This window comes from Eptesicus fuscus, chromosome 7 (assembly GCF_027574615.1).
Source record: "Eptesicus fuscus isolate TK198812 chromosome 7, DD_ASM_mEF_20220401, whole genome shotgun sequence".
Taxonomy (NCBI): Eukaryota; Metazoa; Chordata; class Mammalia; order Chiroptera; family Vespertilionidae; genus Eptesicus; species Eptesicus fuscus.
Window position 1 is genome coordinate 48,356,008 of NC_072479.1, and position 19,981 is coordinate 48,375,988.

The 19,981-nt window shown below is 43.8% G+C and overlaps 1 protein-coding gene across 1 annotated transcript in view; it reads left to right on the forward strand.

Annotated features, from left to right (window-relative positions):
• PPM1H (protein phosphatase, Mg2+/Mn2+ dependent 1H) overlaps positions 1–19,981 on the forward strand; it is a 240,002-nt gene that overhangs the window by 82,004 nt on the left and 138,017 nt on the right. The window contains exon 2 of the mRNA XM_054718908.1: positions 9,922–10,087. Within this exon, the coding sequence (XP_054574883.1) occupies positions 9,922–10,087 (166 nt within the window). The remainder of the gene's footprint in view (positions 1–9,921; positions 10,088–19,981) is intronic.

Sequence of the window (19,981 nt, forward strand, 5' to 3'; positions counted from 1 at the left end):
TGGCCCACGAGCCATAGTTTGCCCACCTGGTTAAGTTGAAGTTGTCTGCCACTGCCTTTGCCTTATCCCACACAACTCTGCACCACCTTCAAGACTTGTTTCATTTTCTCATCTCTCTTTATAATGGGTGTTCCTCTTTTGGTTCCTTCTGCCAGTGGAAACCTGAGAGTCATCCTCTTTGCTCCTCTCTCCTCCACCACCCACATCCATTCATTCTCCTCCTCTCAAACCCTCCCTGCCCCTCCACACAGAGCCATTGATTGGTCTACAGCCTCTTGGTCACCAGGACTATTATTAGAGACCCTAACTGATCTTTTTGCTTTTGTCATTGATCCTCTATACTCCATCCTCCGTTGGGCCACTGCTCTTATTTTCCTAAGTAATTTTGATCCTACCAGTCCTGTGTGTAAGCATTCTTAGATTCTTCCCGTTGGACATGAGCTCAACAGGATAAAGTTCCCACAGGATTTCTGGTTCTGATGTAAGTCCCTGACCAAGCCTACACTTAGGCCACATCCAGCCCCTCTTTGTAAAGTCCACATCGCCCTATTTTTTATGGCTGCTCCTCTGCTTGGAGTGTCTTTTTTTTTCTTTTCTTTTTTTCTTTTTTTTTTTTTTATTGATTTTTTACAGAGAGGAAGGGAGAGGGATAGAGAGTTAGAAACATCTATGAGAGAGAAACATCGATCAGCTGCCTCCTGCACACCCCCCACTGGGGATGTGCCCGCAACCCAGGTACATGCCCTTGACCGGAATCGAACCTAGGACCCTTCAGTCCGCAGGCCGACGCTCTATCCACTGAGCCAAACCAGTTAGGGCTCTTTCCTTGTCTTTTCTATCGATTTCCTCCCTCATTCCATGCGACTGATCCCCATGCCACCTCATCTGGGACACTTTCCCTGACTCTACCTTTGCAGAATTGTCTTCCCTTCTGCTTTCTCAGCTCCCCTGTGACACGAACCTCGAGAATGGCATCAACCAGAGCAAATTGTGGTTATTTGTAAGAAGGTCTCCCTATTACCGATGACTGTGGGCTCCTTGAAAGCAGAAAGCATGTCCTAGTCTTGGTTTATCCCTATTTGGTTACACAATAAATATTTAAATAATTATTTTAATCAATATAGCGAATATATAATATCCATCTAATTGTTGTCTTGGTTTATTTATGAAGTCACAGAGATCTATTTCAGGGTTGCAGAGTCAAATGCTTTTGGGGCCAGGTTGGTGCAGAGGTGGACAGCGTGAGGTCTGGGTTGAGCTAGTGAAGACATGTCCTATCTCTTGGGACTGCCTCCCCTCACATCCAGCTGAATGTTGTCACACAAGAGTTTGACAGGTGTTTAGCCAGATGCATTAGTTTTCAAGATAAATGGGAAATTTTAAGATTTTTAAATGTAAATATCCCAATTTTTAAATATTTTAAAATGTTGACAACTAATTCACCTTAAAAAAAAAAATCAAAAAACTGATTGGTGTGGCTCAGTGATTGAGCATCAACCCATGAACCAGGAAGTCATGGTTCAGTTCCAGGTCAGGGCACATATCCGGGTTTGGGGCTTGATCCCCAGTAGGAGGCTTGCAGGAGGCAGCTGATCTATGATTCTCTCTCATCATTGACGTTTCTATCTCTCTCTCCCTCTCCCTTCCTCTCTCTGAAATCAATAAAACATACTAAAACAACAAGAACAAAAACACTTTGTGGGCAAAATTTAAAAATAGCAACCTGAATGTGAATCCCAAGGCCCCAGTTTGTAACTCCCTGATTGGTCACATCCCGCCATAAATGGGGCCTGGGAACCGGAGGGTCCATGATGGGAGAAGACCTGCAGGTATGTGTTCTTTTCCTGGCCTGTGTTCATCTTGCCTTCTCAACCATGCTCTCTCCTCCATGTGTTGGCACTTACTAGTAGTCACCTTCCAAAATGTGAAAGCCAAACACTAGGAAATTCCATTCCAGACTGTCCTTTCTCCTCCCTGGTAACACCCAACTGACTGTTCACTGAATGGGCTGGGAGGACCTCTGTTTCCCCTCTACCCAGGGGTGGCTGAGGCTGTCTGGGAGAAGCTGTTACTCTTGATGGAAGGCTGGCTACTTTTTCTGAGGCTTAGTTTCCTAGTCAGAGCCTTGGTTTTCCAGTACAACCAAGAAGGAGTGGTTATTTGCTCCCTTGGACCTAGGAATTCATTTGTCCTTATGTTCCAGCTTATCTGGGGGGTCAGTAACCACCTAAGAGAATCACAGGAAGCATTGCCTAAGAGGTTACCTAGAAGAGGGTTTCAATAATTGATAGCTGTATTTGGTCTTCCATAAATGATTCATTTACACCCCTCTTCCTACAGCCTTTTGCTGTCGGCTTCTCAGTTGTTCCTCAATCAGCATTCTCTTACCTCACGCGATGGCCTTTATAAAACACTTCCTCTTTCTTACCTAGTGCAGTCGCTGCCTGCTTAGAAGTATTAACACTTAGTGTAAACTTTTTAGCCTAAACTGTTCAGGTTTTTATTCTCTTTAAAAAACAAAACAATATAACAACAACAACAACACAACCCAAATTAAACCAAGGTTGGTCTTTTTCTGTAGATCTGGGACCAGAGCTCTGGAATCCAGGAGCCCTGGGGCCAGAGACCAATCTGTGGGCAGGTCCGGGTGGGAATCCAGCAGCGGCATGTTCATAACTGCGTGAGTGCTCGCCTGTGTGCACATCACTGTCACGTGTGTGGCTTGAGTGTTGCAATAACATTGAGAAGAGGACTCAGAGGAGCGGATGGCCTGCTCAGGGTCCCTGTTCTGGGAAGTGTCATGCCAAGCCACGTGAAGGCTCTGTGGGCCCGGAGGCAGCCGTGTGTCCTTGAGGCAGGCAGAGGGCTGCTGATGGAAAGGGGAGGGGGAGATTCTCTTTAAACTAGCATGGTTGGGTGAAGTCCCCTGGGCCCAACGGAACAGGTGGATAGCTTTGTATTTGATTTATTATTATTTAATAAATTATATCGAGTACTTACTATGTGCCAGGCACTGTTAAATACTTTTTATGCCAGAGCAGTTACTTCTTACAACGCTTATGAATAGAAGTGACTTACCATCCCCATTTTAGAGGGAGAAAGGAATGTGGGCAGTGCCACACAGCTAGAGCTAATAATTGGCGGAAACCAAGTTTGGACTAGGTCTGTATGACTGCTGTCCTTGTTTGTGCCTTCTGCACTCTGCCATGTACCTCATGCTGGGGAGGGTGTTGGTGATGAAGGACTTGACACCCATCAGATGTTTAGCATATACATGACATATGGGAATCCTTGGAAACATGTCAACTGTGACTGGCCTTCGTTGATGAACTGTCTTTTGTAAATCCTTTTGAAAAACGTTCCACTGTGAGTTCTCTGGACCAGTGGCCTTTGTGACAGGGCTCACTACTGATAATGCTTGAGAGTATTCACTTTCTTTCTTTAGTAATAGGGTCCTGTTCTATGTGTCATTATCAGATGAGTGTCCTTGTAGCCAATGTTTTGAGCAGATGAAAAGGCAAATAACTTGATAACTTAGTAATTGCAATTAAAGGCAGGACTTTCTGCCCTGGCTGGTGTTGCTCAGTGATTAGTGTTGGCCTTCCCACCAAAGGGTTGCTGGTTCTATTCCCAGTCAAGGACGCATACTTGGTTGCAGGTTCCAGCTCGGGCGCCAGTCAGGGCACGTTCAGGAGGCAACCAATTGATGTGTCTCTCTCACATTGATGTTTCTCTGTCTCCCTCCTTTCTTCCCTTCCACTCTCTCTAAAAAAATCAAAGGAACCCAGTGGGTGTGGCTCAGTGGTTGAGCATCGACCTATGAGCCAGAAGGTCATGGTTTGATTACCCCATCAGGGCACATGCCCAGGTTGTAGGCTCGATCCCCAGTTGGGGGGGGGGGGGGGCGGGAGGTGCAGGAGGCAGCCGATCAGTGGTTCTCATCATTTATATTCTGTCTATTTCCCTTCCTCTTTGAAATCAATAAAATATTTTTTAAAGGCAGAGCCTTTTTAAAAAATAAAATCAAAGGAAAAAATATCTTCTGGTGAGGATAAAAAAAAAATTAAAGCAGGATTTTCTGCTAAAATTCAGGTGGACTTGATATTTTAAAAATTTGTGGCTAGAGTATTTCACAAGTAGAAAGGAGGAAACAGGTTTCCCAAATGTATGCCAGTAGCGTAGAATGAATCACTTGCTCTTTCTAAATAGGTTCTGCTATTGCTCTGATTCAAAGATCATGGTCACATTCCTCCCTGGCACCCAGGTCATAGCTGCAAGCTGTATCTGATATACAGAGCATTTTTGACTTCCAAGTACTTAAAATTCTGTGTTTACCTGGTTTTATAAGAGGAAAAAATCTAGGTGCTTGGGTTCAATTCAATATAGATTGGAAGGTTAACACAGTCCATAAGTGAGTTTAACTTGTGTCTCTCTTCCAGGACAAATGTTTCATGATCTTCTAAGAGTTGAAAGACCTGACTGGATGTTAACTTTCTGTATTCATCCTCTTCACCCTCTAATATATCTCCCACCTGAATTTTAATCCTAAGTACAAAATTACCCTGCTATTAATTTTACATGACTAAAATCCCCCTCCTCAACACACACACACACACACACACACACACGTGTGAGCACACGTGTACACACACGCATACACTTATTTTAGTAATTCCCAGAATGTAATCCATGAAGTACAGCTAAGGAACTGAGGTTTCCTGAAGTTATTAGACCAAACACTCTGCTTTCCACTAGCTGCGACTTACCATTAAAAGGGAAGAATCGTGGTGACTAACTCACAGGGTTGACAAGAGAATGAAATGAGTTAATTTCTAAATGTAAAATGCTAACAGCAGTTCCTGGCACATAGTTAGTTCTCAGCAAATGTAAGACACTACCATGACTCCATATCTATCTTTGATGACCTCATTATCCAATTTCCTACAAAGCAGGAAAATGGCTTCCTTGACATTAAACTGAAAGTAACAAAGCATAGGAGTAAAGAACACAGGCATGATTTGTGGTCTTACCAGCATTTTGTTTTAATGTCTTAAAATTAAGCATCTTGGGTAGGTATTGTTCAGATAAAACATGCATATCTAGCCCTGGCCAGTGTGGCTCAGATGGTTGGACATTGTCCCATGCACTGAAAGGTTGCCAGTTTGATTCCCGGTCAGGGCACATGCCCGGGTTGTAGGCTTGGTACCCTGGTGGGGGGGTGGGGGCATGCAGGAGGCAGCCCATTGGTGTTTTGGGTATTTTGCTCTCACATGGATGTTTCTCTCTCCTCCTCCTCCTCCTCTCCTCTCTCTCTCTCCTCTCCTCTCCTCTCCTCTCCTCTCCTCTCCTCTTCTCTTTTCACCTCTCCTCTCTCTCCCTTTCTACTTTCCCCTCTCCATTCCTCTCTCTAAAAAATCAATTAAAAGTCTTTTAAAAAAAAAGAATGCACATTTAATAGTCATTCTGGTTTATCTCAAGACACAAGACAGTGCTGGCTTTACGCTGGAGCACAGGACAAGAAGGAAGCTAGCTACTGCTACAGCTGCTTCCATTTACAGACAAAGCTATTAACAGCACGATACTCCTTAGCTTGGAAGCAAAGTTTTTCTCAATCTATACTTAACTAAAGGTTTCATTTACATTTAGTAAATAAAGCATTTGCCTTTGAACAAAATCAAACAGGTAAGTTGATAGAGGTCAAGCTCTTTAAAGCAAAGTAAATTGAGAAGAATCAGGGCTTTCTCCTAAGTCTGTATGGAGTAAGGAATTTGAAATAATATAAAATATGGGATAAGAGTTGTATTTTTTATTTATTTAAATATATTTTCATTGATTTCAGAGAGGGAGGAAGAGGGAGAGATTGAGATAGAAACATCAATGATGAGAGAAACATCACTGATCAGCTGCCTCCTGCATGCCCCACACCGGGGTTCAGGTCCCCAACCTGGGCATGTGCCCTGACCGGGAATCAGACCCTGACCTCCTGGTTCATAGATCGACACTCAACCACTGAGCCACACCAGCCAGACCAGGAGTTGTGTTTTTTAAAAAGTCAGTGGCTTTCATTTAATATGACCTTATCATCTGAAGAATAATCAGGTTAGACCTGATTATGCTTCAGGGTTGGGGCTGCTCCCTTCCCAGCGGGTTGCCATTTCTGACTTGGTGATATTTCATTAGTGTCATTCACAGGCTGTATTCAACATGAAATGGCCAAGGAAGGCCACCCGTGACTGTTCTTTCCTAGTCTCCCCGGCTTTGATGAGTCATTCATTGCAATACAGCCCTCTGAACCAGGGGCTGATAAGAATAGACACACAATAGGAAAATGATGCCACTGAGAGCTGCAGCGGAAAGCGCTGGGAGCGCATACGTGTGCTCACAGCTGTGCTGTCTTCAGCTGTGACCATGCACAAGTCTCGGCCTTTCAGGGCCCCGGGCTTCTCGTGCATAAAATAAAGTTTCTAGGGTCTCTTGCTGAGGTTCAGTCAACTTGGGAGTTTAATATCCGCCAAGAAATAGGAGATAAGCACTTTCAGGGACAGTGCTTCGTGATTTGTGTAATTATAGTAGCTTTGTTGGCTGTTGGAAAACAGCAGTGGCCGATGAGTCAGCCTGGCATGTAGCTATTGGAGATCAGTGATGCTTTTCTTGTTGGGGAAAAAAAGACCTGACTACCGCGTAAGTTTAGGGGCCAGTGGTCAGGGTGATGCCAAGTTCCAGAAATAGCAGCGAGGCTCTTGTACAGAGGACAGTATGAGGGGACCGTTGTCACGAACTGGTTTTCCCTGCCACACCTCCACTTCAGCTGTCCTTGGGGAAGGCACTCACGTGGGAGGCCATGGGGTGTGACATCCCCATTCAGTAAACAGCCCACTGCACATGTTGCGTGGGATTCACCACCAGTGACTGGGAAGTGGCAGCTGGTAATTTTGAGCCTCCTCCTTCTGCCTGATTCTGTTCTCTAAGGATGGGCAAAAAGGAAGCTCCAGTCAAATGCATGTTCTCTTTTGAGCCCCAGCTGCAAACCCCTGGATGAAGCCTGGGCTCCTGTAGAGATGAGCAGATCTGACTACCCATCCTTCCTCCTTCCTCTGGGCCCCGCCTCGGACTCCTCCAGCGGCCAGAGAAGCGTGGAGAAAATCCCCTTTCTCTCAGGGCTGGGCCCGAGCCTGCCTGTCTGCTGACCCTGCGCTTCCCCACATGTCAGCGTGGCTGACACAGCGGATGTGAGTCCCACATGTAACAGGAAGAGGTTGGGTTGGGGGTCAAGGTAGGGCTCATTCTGAATCCCAGCTGCACCACTTCCTGGCTCTGGGCCCTGGGCTGAGTTATTTGACTCAGGTAATGAGTGTGGTAATATTAATAGTCATCATGCAGGTAGCTTCACTGTGTCTTCGAGAACCACATTGTATTCTTCAACCGTATGCAAGTGCCTCCTCCTTAGAGACAGTGAAGGTGGGCTAGAAACTAGACCTTGGACTCCCCTTCCCCCATCCTTTCATCCTCAAGAGGATCTCGGCTCCAGAGGCAGAGCTGACTCACAGAGATGGGCAAGGATCCCCACTTCTTACACACGCCCCCCCGGACAAAGGTTTTCAAACTCTGTAAGCAATAATCTACTTTTTAAAAATATTACATGAAAATGTAAACTGAGTAAAAGTAGGCTTTTGTTTAAAAAAAAAACAAACATGGTTAGGTTGAAATTTATAATAAACCTAATAGGAATGATGAAGCAGTTTTGATGAATATAGACATTTGAAATAGGGGAGATAATAGATGACTGATAGGTCATTTCCCTCGAACATATAGGTAAATACCGTTGTACCTCAGTATCCGGGGTGGGAGGGATTAGTTCCAGGACCCCAGCAGATACAAAGTCTGTGGGTGCTCCAGGCCCTTATCATACAAAACGGGGAAGAACAAGGCACACAGTTGACCCTGCGCATCCACAGATTCCCAACCACGTATTGAAAATACTGTTTTCGATTCAGGGTTGGTTGAATCCAAGGTCGCAAAATTCATGAATATTGGGGAGCGGGGGAGACTATAATTGCAAAACAGCTCTCCTTTCAGTCAAGTGATACTGGTCAATGAAAGAAGAAAGATAGAATATGCCAAGGCTGCCAACAGTATATAAACCGGCACATATATCTGTTCACATGTAACAGATGGGAATGAACTTTTGAATTATTGCCTTTCCCCCCAAAATGCTTATACATGTAAAAAAAGAAATTTAAAGTAAATGTTAAAATGTATAAGACACCTCCATCGAACCCCAAGGTTCGGCAGAAGAGTGCTTGAGCCCTGCTCCCTTAGGTCTTGCGGCACTCACATCTCAATTTGCTCTCCGTTTCCCATTTGGTTGTGGTGTGTGTGTGTGTGTGTGTGTGTGTGTGTGTGTGTGTGTGTGTGTGTTGGCTTATGGAGATGTATACAGTTTTCAAAACTCAAGACCATTTTGTATAAATGTGAAATTTGAATGAGATCTGCAGTCTGGTTGAGTTTTGTGTGAGTCAGTGGCTTGTTTTGATATCGTACTGTAGCTATGTAAAATGTTACCCCTGGAGGAAGTTGGGTGAAGGGTACATCTATATAGTGCTGTTTTTGCAATTTTCTCTGCATCTGTAATTATTGCAGAATTTAAAAGTTAGAAAGTTGTTTGAAAACAGTTGTCTTGTAGTTGTTGGGAAGGAGTACAGCCAGATTAATAGAGCAGTGTACACACCACACTTACAGAGGGGATTTCCATGATCTTACCTTCAAAAAGAGCATCTTCTCTTCCCTTGCCACTGAGTTCTGTATCCTCCACACTGTCACACTGTGACACTGTTGAAGTTTCGGAAAGGGAACAGCCACTGGCACATCAAGGAGAGCTCTTTGGGGAAATCCAGTGTAGCAGCTGCTTAGTTACTCAATAAGAAAATGGCACTGAACGCAGTGCTCCGTCCGCAGTCACCTGACACAGAAGGCATGTGGGTAATGAAGCATGCTTTTGGAAAGCATTCCTATGCTTAGCACATTTAGTAATTAGGCCAAAGAGTGTCAACATGCCGTGATAGCATGATGTGGCCACGTGTACACATCAGCATCCTGAAGCCTGGCGCGGTGATGCACGGTGATGAGGAGTCTCCAGGAGGAAAGGTGGAGGGGTAACAATAATTTAAAGAGTAAACCTTTGATCCACTCACTTCTCTGTGTGTAGAGGGGACGTGAGGAGGGCGATAGTGAACTGTGGTTCTCTGTTTCCCTGGACTTTACAGCGTGCTGTCAAGGACTGCCTTGGTCTTTGATAAGATTGATGGTGGTGGTGTTTTTTTATCACTTGGAGAAATGCAACAGAATTCCCTGAGCCATCTTCCCAGATCTATCTGTCTTGTTTTTGCCAAAAGAGTGATTATCTTTTCTGCTTTGACTCTAATGGATCAGTGGGGGGTTGATCACATCTGTCAGACACCTAAGAAGGTGAGCTGCATCAGGACAGTGCTTTGTTAATGTGTTCGTGTGTGCTAATAGAATCCGTTTTTATTTTTTATTTTTTTGAATATATATTTTTATTGATTTCAGAGAAGAAGGGAGAGGGAGAGAGAGAAATATCAATGATGAGAGAGAAACATTGATCGGCTGCCTCCTGCACTCCCCACACTGGGGATCGAGCCCGCAACCTGGACATGTGCCCTGACCGGGAATCGAACTGTGTCCTCCTGGTTCATAGGTCAACAGCTCAACCACTGAGCCATACCGGCCAGACTATAATTTGTTTTTTAAAAATCAGTTTACTCAGTTTACAGAGGTCCTTTGCATTAAGCGGGGCGTGAGTTTGGGGCCAGGTGTGGAGACGCCCTGGCTGACTCTGGAGACTAAACCCTCAGCTTTTCCCAAAATCACTCTGTCTGACCAGCTCTCCTGGCTTCTTCTCAGGGTTATCAATGCCGGGAAGAGCACGCACAACGAAGACCAGGCCAGCTGCGAGGTACTCACCGTGAAGAAGAAAGCGGGGCCCATTGCCTCCACCCCCAACAGGAACTCCACCAAGAGGCGGTCCTCCCTTCCCAATGGGGAGGGGCTGCAACTGAAGGAGAATGCGGTAAGACCCCGCTCTGCCCCCAGGTCTCGGGGAGGGGAACACACACACACACACACACACACACACACACACACACACACACACACACCGGTTCCAGCTGAATGCAGTCTGTCACGGACAGGAGAAAGGCGGTCCCCAGGGTTAGTGAAGTGGGGAGTCTCTGCTCAGGCTACCAGTCAGAGCTGAAGGCGACATTTCTATGAAGAAGTGGTGTGTAGGTTTTTAACCTTTAAAGTAAATAAAATACCCAAATCATACATAGATTTTATTGCAAGAATTAGTATGTAGAACATTTGATGGTTTTAAGGGAGCCACTACAAGGTTTTTGTGAAGAAGCTAGTTTGGCAGCCGCTCACAAGGGGTGGAAATAACTGTTGCCATTGACTCGCAGCCCTGCTATGATCATGCCCCTTTCTCCCCTTTCCTGTCCCTTGGAGTTGTCCAGCTGGAGCCTGTGCCCGAACCTATTGCAAATTTGGGCTGCGCCAGCGCAGCCAAGGATTGGGCGAGCCTGAGGGAGGGCTGGTGAAGGATGAAGAAAAGACAGACAAAGAGAATAAGCTGGGTCTAGGTGGATCTTCTGTGCCTGGCTGAGGCCACAGAACAGATCCAGACTGCAAGCTGATCTTTATTTTATAGTCAGAGGTAAACAAGGTAATTTACAATGTTCTTATAAGTTTCACTTGTTTTGGCAGCACTTGCTGCACCTCCCACAGCCCACTAGCTACCCGGGAAAGATCTAGGGAGCAGTCACAAGATCAAGCTTAATTATGCTTAGAGGGCTGCGCCCTCCAAGCTGGGACTTGTTTGCGACTTGGCCAGCAGGTCAGTCCGAGGCTTAACCCTATAACCGCTCCCTACACAAATTAGCATTTGTTTTACTTGGCCCAGAGCCCTTGCATCCCATGGGGCGGCCCTGCAGACAAACCACAGAGCATTTCTCCTCCCTCCAGTTTCAGAAGGAGAAAGCAGTCATCCTCCGAAAATTTAGAAGAAAATTCAGGAAAAGATAGGGAACAATGGGCACTGTGTCCATCAGCAGGTCCTATAGTACTGCAGAGGAGAGACATCGAATGGATGACCCAAATGTGACTACTTATTTTGACAATCTTGTATAGAATTTTTGTATCGAAATGTCTACAGGATTGCAAAGGATCTAGGATTCTCTTCGTAGACTAAGAAAGTGTCTCGATGCATTTACGTTTAAGGAATAAAAGTACTGACTTATTTTGATAGTGTTACTTCAGCTCAGAGTTAGGAAACAGAGTGGCCCATGGAGACTATCAGTTGCATTCCAGATCATTGCGAAGACCCTGAGAGAGGGGTGGCCTGGCCTTTTAAAGCACCAGCAGGAGACTCGTGTGGCTGGAGCAGAGAGAGTTGTCAGAAAGGTCATGAGAGTGGAGTGAGGTGCCCTGGCAGGACCTGAACGGCCCGTTATCAGGACTTTGGCTTCCACTCTGAATGAACAATTTATTAGCAAAGGACACTGGATACACTGCTTAATGAGGCCAGTGATTTTTCTCATCTAAGGACATCCCTTAACTCAGATATGGCGATGCTTAGGAAAGGGTAATGACATAGGGCCCCAAGCAAGAAAACATCCATAGGAGACAAGTAACGTGAGTCTACCCCTCCTCCTCCCCCATGAATCCATCTCCTTTTTGTTTGTTTGTTGTTAATCCTCACCTGAGGATATATCCCCCTGCCCCCCTGCTGTTTTTCAGAGAAAGTGGAAGGAAGGGAAGGAGGAGAGAGAGATAAACATCTATGTGAGAGACACATCACTGGTTGCCTCCCACACGCGCACCCCTCCAGGTTAGAAATACTGTTCTGGAACTCAGGAGCTGTATGAAGACCAAAGTTCTAACCACTTAGCAATACCGGCCAGGGCTGAATCTATTTCCTCATTCAACAAACATGTATTGAGCACTGAGTCTGCATGCTAGGCTTGGGGATAGGCAATAAACTCAGTACAGTTCCTACAGCTGAGCGGAGGAGGCAGAAAGAGGCAATAAGCAGCAGGACTACAGAGGAGTGAGTTTTAGGAGAAAGATGAAGCGTTGAAATGGTATGGAAGCCTAAGTCAGGTTGGGCACTGGTGGTTCGGGAAACCTCGGAGGAGAGGGGAGAGGTTGGGTTATGGAAGGCTTCCTAGAGAAAGTGACATTTGAGAAACGTGAATTAGGAATTAACCAAGCCGGTAAAAGAGAGAGGAGTTTCTGACAGGGAACACGCATGTGCAAAGACAGGCTGGTGTCAGAACACGTGGGGCATGTCTCTAGTGTGCTGGAGCATGGGTAGTCGCTTGGAGCGTGATGACGCAGAAACAGCAAGCAGATTTCACATACAAGAGCCATTTAATGCCCCAGTGAGCTGGAGTTTTAACAAATGACTTTAGACAAGGGCATAGTGGACAAGACAGTGATGGCGGTGGGAAGCTCGCTGCAGAAGGTTAGGGGAGCCGGCTAGAGGCTGGGACACCCAGGAGTCTGCCTCAAACAGAAACCTGGCTGAGAAATGATGGCAGCTTGGAATAAGGCAGTGATCAGAGCAAGGGAAGGCTCAGAAGAGATGATGTGAGAGAGACAGTTGAGGTGCCCTGATGACCTACTGCTCGGGCAGGGAAGAGTAGGAGATGCCAGGTTCCAGCTCCTGGATGTTGGTCCTTGAATGTGGACCCTGGAGCCGGTACAGGTTTAAAGGTGAGGGGTGGGCAGAAGTGACTTGAGTTTGGAATATTCTAACTTCCTAGGTTGGAAGTGTTTTTGTAAGACGTTAGAAATACTGCTCTGGAACTCAGGAGCAAGAGTAGGGAGGTTTAGATTTCAGGAGTTGCAAATTCAAAGAAGTTCCAACAAGAGAGTGGGAGTGGAAGGGAAGTAACTATGCCCTCGGCCACAGAGACATCAGAACAACAAGGTTGAAAAGGGGGCAGATTCTCTCAGTAAGAAATGGGACCACAGGATAAATAACAGCACCATTACTTCATTTGCAAACAGGGTTGACAGGCATGAAGGCTGCAGAAAGATGCATGGGCTTCTTCTACACGGTGTGATTCATGTCTCCCTGCTTTCTTGATCTCCTCATCCCCAATAAACTTAGTAAAGTAAAAATAAACATTTACACAGAGTTCTTTCATCTATAAGACCACCTTTTTAGTGGCTATTGAAGGAAACAAACTTTTCTGTAAAGTAACGTTACATTCACACTGAAAAAAGGAATTACCATAGGAGTTTTTTATACGCTAGGAACATCAGTGATGGAGGGATTCTCTAGAAGTGTGACTTTCTGTTCAATGACATTTCTTATATTGAGTGGCCATAGAAGTAACTGGATAGCAATAAGATGATATTTTTCTTACTGCAGATAATTATTAATTGGTGTAAAGATTTTAAGACAACTGTAAGCCATCTCTTATGCCAATTCATAGAGAAGTCTTTTAGCCAAAGAAGTCAAATTAATCTTCCTGTGTGAAAACAAAACTTAAAACACACACACACACAAAAAAAAAAAACTTGGTGGATACAATAACATACATTACATTCTGCCTCTCCTGGCTTCCGTGAGGCCCTTACGGGAGGAGTGCTGTTTCTCTGTATCTGGCTGAGCACTCAGCAGCAGCTCTTGACTTATAAGAAAGAAAACAAAGTCATTTCAGGTTCCATCTACATATAAGGAAAAGGTCAAGAACTAAAGGAGCAATGTTTGGAAGATTTCATAAAACGTAAAAGGGATACAAGTAAAAGCGCTTAAAAGTGTTCTGTACTCTAGTGTTTTCGCCTGAAGAAATGCAAGGAAACATGGTTGAGTTATTGTATTCTCCTTCACAAAATACTCAGTAATGGATCCAGTTTCTTTTTAAATTTCGAGGGTAGAGATATAATCAGTGAAATGAAGTTGTGAAACATCTGCAGTGGATATGAAGGAGAGAAGGATGTTTTCTGTGACAGGCCAGGGGAACTCTCCCTGTGCCTGGGTCACGGTGGGTGGTTTCTGTGTGAAGAACCGTAAGCCCACAGCAGGCAGGTTGGAAATAGATACCAGTGCAGTGGATAATGTTGCAAGCCTCTTAACATCTCCATGCCTCTGATTCTTTGTTTGGGGCCATAGGGTGGGTAGCTAGGAAGGAAGAGAATCTAAAATGCTGGTATTCCCACCCTAGCCGGTTTGGCTCAGTGGATAGTGCGTCGGCCTGTGGACTGAAGGGTCCCAGGTTCGATTCAGGCCAAGGACACATGCCTGGGTTGTGAGCTCAATCCCCCCCGCCCAGTAGGGGGTGTGCAAGAGGCAGCCAATCAATGATTCTCTCTTATCATTGATGTTTCTATCTCTCTCTCTCCCTTCCACTCTGAAATCTATAAAAAAATACATATTTAAATAAAAAATAAATAAATAAAATGCTAGTATTCCCAAAAGACACCTTCATAAGATTGTCCCTTAGGAAAGATCCTGTTCACTTGCTGAGTAACACTTTATCCCTAACAGCCTCCTGCCTGCCTCCCAAGATTTGTGGGAACTAATCACCACTCCTCGGTTTTCTTTCCTTTGATTTGAGAGGTTTTAAGGAGTCTTCATTTATCATGATGATTGCCAGCCTCAAGTGCAAGCATAGCTTTTCTAAGAACTTTGCTTTTCAGTTCTCAAGTACCTCATTCTAGGGATGAGATAAAGAAAAGGACACCAGATGAGTTCACTCTTGAGGGCATCTTATAAACCTAGTGTTAAGGAGTTCCTGTCCTTCCCAAACAGGAAAAAGCTAGAAGAGTTCACCACCACCAAACTAGTATTACAAGAAATGTTAAGGGACATCTTTAACAAGAAGAAGAGGGGGAAACAGAAAGATCAACAGTGTGAATAATTAAATGGCAATGACTACATAGCTATCAATAATTACTTTAAATGTGAATGGATTTTTAAAAAGTGCAGGTAACAATACTTATTTCAGACAAAGTAGACTTTAAAACTAAGGCTATACCAAGAGACAGAGAAGGACATTTCATATGCATTAACCAAGGTATGGTAGCAACCTAAGTGTCTATCTGTAGATGATTTGATTTAAAAAAGTGGTGGTACATGTATACAATGGAATATTACTTGGCCATAAAAAATAATGAACTTTTACCATTTGCAACAACACAGATGGACCTAGAGGGTAATATTCTAAGGGAAATAAGTCAGACAAAGACTAAGACCATATGATTTCACTTATATGTGGAATCTAAAAACCAAAATAAATAATCAAACAAACTCATAGATACAAAGAACAAACTGGTGGTTGTCAGATGGGCATGGGTTTGGGGGGCTGGGTGAAGAGATTAAGAAGTACAAAATTGCAGTTACAAATGGTCATGGAATGTAAATTACTGCAGAGGGAATATAGTCAGTAATATTGAAATAACTAGAGGCCCAGTGCATGGATTTGTGCACCTGTGAGGTCCCTCGGCCTGGCCTGTGCCTCTCGCAATCTGGGACCCCTTGGGGGATGTCAGACTGCCAGTTTCGGCCCAATTCCCACAGGCCAGGCCTAGGGACCCCAACGGTGCACAAATCCATGCACCAGGCCTCTAGTAAGTTTATAAGATCTTTGGTTAATCTCTTCCTGCCCTACTGTACTCTCCCCCCTTCCCTCTGAGATTCATCAGTCTGTTCCATGTTTCCATGCCGGTGGTGTCCGCTCCTACATTGAGCGTCTGCCCCCTGGTGGTCAGTGCGTGTCTGGTTGGCCGGTTGCTTAGGCTTTTATATATATAGGTTATGTATGGTGACAGATGAATACTACACTTATCTGGGGGAGTTACTTTGTAAGTTATAAATACAGTGGAATATCCACTGTCATGGAGAAAGGAAAGTTCTTGCCCTTAAGGTAGGAGTGTGGGTGGGAGAATAGGGCATTGTGGCAACACCAGAACACTTTCCCCCACATCCGACTCCCTGTTTGGAACAGATTGTTTGGGGCTTAAGACTAGGCGGTGGACACATGCATTCCAAGTCTGTTTCCTTAGGAGCACCCTCATGTTGTGTAATTTAGTCAAAACACATCAAAGTATGTGGTTTCAGTATCTATTAGTTCAGTGTCTAATTACAATAACAGGAGATGGCGGTGTCCCGTCGTGGCCAAGTTCGTCGGCAGGGGAGAGGAAAGCTGATTATCTTTCTCAGCAGAGGCTAGGACTGCACTGTGGGAATTCTAGGCAGATAGGATCCGGTTGGGATGGGGAGAAGTGCCAGGGAAACGAGGAGGGTCTATTTCCACTCTCTAGAGGGAAGATTTGCTATTCTTTTCCTCTGTTTTCTGCAAGGACGTTCACCCCCAGGACGCGAAGTGCGGGTTGCTGTGGCTCCACAGCGGCAGGACTCCTGGGATACTTGGCCCGCGTTGGGCAGTCTGCTTCCTGCAATGATGTCAGCTCTACAGAAACAATAGGAGCGGCCTTTTATTTCTCTCATTGTGTTTATTACTCTAAATTTCCCTCTTAATCAGGGTCTTTGTTCTGGGCATGTGAAAAGAACATAACCTTTCTATTTATTGACTTAGATTCTTTGAAGCCAGAGTCCAGTGGTTTCTCTGAAAACCCTGAATTCCAGAGACTGAAACTCTCACCCGTGGTTAAGAAGGATGACTTTACAACCAGGAATTGCCAGGTCGGTGGCAGTGAGAGTAACTTGACAGTTCTCTCCTCGGTGGGTGTTGGTTTACTCAGAAGATTAGGTTTGACCAAGATGTATGCAGTAGCTGAGAACACAACTAAGACTTGGTTCCACAGTAGATTTCCCCACTGTAGCAAGCGTGAAGGCAAAGGAAATAGAACTTTCTCCCTGCTTCACTTGTAACCGGATTTCCCTAGAGCAGTGGTCAGCAAGCTCATTAGTCAACAGAGCCAAATATCAACAGTACAATGATTGAAATTTCTTTTGAGAGCCAAATTTTTTAAACTTAAACTTCTTCTAACGCCACTTCTTCAAAATAGATTCGTCCGGGGTGTGGTATTTTGTGGAAGAGCCACACTCAAGGGGCCAAAGAGCCGCATGTGGCTCGCGAGCTGCAGTTTGCCGACCACTGCCCTAGAGCTTTAGGTTAGAAGAATATTGCCAGAGGAAATATTTTTTTTATTTTTCTGATGAGGAAACTGAGGCACAGACCTGGAAAGTGTGGAGCCTAATTTCAACCCAGGTACTCCAACCTCAGAGTCTGAACTTGTAACATGCTGCCTCTTTATTCATTAGCAATTGGAAAGTGTGCCGGAAAAATGTCTTTGGAAAAATCTGAAGTAAAGGAAGAGTAACTCCTAATGTTCAGTATCATATGACACTAAATATTTTCTCATTTCCATTGCGATTTCTCTCCCTTTTTTAGTTAATTTCAGTCAAGAATATTTTTTTCCATTGATTTTTAGAGAGAGTGGAAGGGAGGGAGGGAGAGAGACAGAAAGAGAGAGGAAAAGAAAAATATTGATGTGAGAGAGACACATCAATTGATTGCCTCCCGCACGCATCTGACCTGATCCAGGGATTGAACCTGCAACCCAGGTATGTGCCCTTTAGTCCATGGGCCAATGCTCTAATCACTGAGCAATACCAGCCAGGGCTATGATTTCTCATTTAATTTAGGAGTTATTTAGTAGTGTACCCTGTCAACTCAGCAACTGGACAACAGCTCTTACTGACTCGGGTGAATAAGAGAATTGAAAAGAAATTGTTGATCATCATCCTGTCCTTATAGGTAATTTTGTCTTGCTAAATTATCGATCTTTGCATAAAATCATGGCAAAAAGAAAAAGCCATCTGATTGAATGAGTGTCTTGAGTTTGAATCCCAGCTGTGCCACTCATGAGATGAGTTACCTGTGTAAGTTACTTGATCTCACCGTGGCTGCATTTCCTCATCTGTAAATTGGGAATAATAGTTTCTATTTTAGGGTTGTTAGAATTAAATTAGTTAAAAATAGGAAAACTGCTCAGAATAGTGGAGTTTGCAGCTGCACTTCATTATTATTTCACATTTATATTTATTGTAAATTAATTTAGGGAGAAGTCGTTGAGGTATAAAGTATTAGTTTGCTTACATCCCTGAGCTAATTTATCAGTCAAGAACAATGATTTTCAACTGGTGTGCGCAAGACAGTCTCTTCAATAAATGGTGTTGGGGAAATTGGACAGATACATGCAAAAAAATGAAACTAGATCACCAACTTACACCATACACAAAAATAAACTCAAAATGGATACAGGACTTAAACATAAGACGGGAAACCATAAAAATACTAGACGAATCCACAGGCAACAAAATCTCAGACATATGCCGAAAGAACTTCTTCACTGACACTGCCCCTAGGGCAATAGAAGCTAAAGAGAAAATTAACAAATGGGACTACATCAAAATTAAAAGCTTTTTTACAGCAAAAGAAACGATCAACAAAACAACAAGAAAGCCCACTCTATGGGAAAACATATTTGCAAATGTTATCACTGATAAAGGTTTAATCTCCAACATCTACAGGCAGCTTATGCAACTTAAGAAAAGGAAGATAAATGATCCAATAAAAAAATGGGCAACGAACCTAAATAGAATCTTTTCAAAAGAAGACATAAGGAAGGCCAAGAGACACATGAAAACATGCTCAAAGTCACTAATTATCCGAGAGATGCAAATCAAAACGACAATGTGGTACCATCTCACACCTGTCAGAATGGCTATCATCAACAAACGACAAGTGTTGGCGAGGATGCGGAGAAAAAGGAGCCCTCGTGCACTGCTGGTGGGAATGCAGACTGGTGCAGCCACTGTGGAGAACAGTATGGAGTTTCCTTAAAAAACTGAAAATAGGAAAAAAAAACAAAAACTGAAAATGGAACTCCCATTTGACCCAGTAATCCCACTCCTGGGAATATATCCAAAGAAACTAGAAGCACCAATCAGAAAGGATATATGCACCCCTATGTTCATAGCAGCACAATTTACAATAGCTAAGATTTGGAAATAGCCTAGGTGCCCGTCAGCAGATGACTGGATCAGAAAACGGTGGTACATCTACACAATGGAATACTATGCTGCCATAAAAAAGAAGGAATTCTCATCATTTGCAGCAACCTGGATGGAATTGGAGAACATTATGCTAAGTGAAATATGCCAGTCAATGAAAGAAAAATACCACAAGATCTCACTCATTTATGGATAATAAAGAACATTATAAACTGATGAACAAAAAGATAGATACAGAGACAGTAAAGCATTAAACAGACTGTCAAATTACAGGGGGAAGGTTAGGGCGAGGTGGGGGAGATAAGAGATCAACCGAAGGACTTGTATGCATGCATATAAGCATAACCAATGGACGGAAAACTCTTGGGGGGTGAGTGCATGTATGGGAGTGGGGCGTTAAGTTATTATATGTGTACAATGGTAAGATATGTACACATATAATAACTTAATAAAAAATTTAAAAAGAAAGAATTTTTAAAACATACAATACCTGACTACTTAGTCAGGGGCACTGACTTCTTTTTCCTTAGATTATCAAATAAAAAAATGACAACAGCGAATACAATAGCCATCTGGTATGAATGAATAAAAATTATACCTATTATTTTGGACACGTCGGCAAAAAACAGGATATGTTTTCTGGTGTGCCACAGAATTTTAGTAATTAGTTTATGCATGCCATTTGATGAAAAAGGTTGAGAATTGCTGGTCTAGAATAAAGCATAATATAACTAAACCAAAACTATTGCAAAGTTTATACTTCCTGTCAGAAATTAATTTAATATTTTAAGATATGGGGCTAAATTGCCAGTTAAGAAACAAACCCCAAACTAGCTAAGCTTATCATACATCCCTCTGCCTCATAATATTGGAGGAATTAAACCAAAGGAATCTCCATTTTATGTTGTCAGC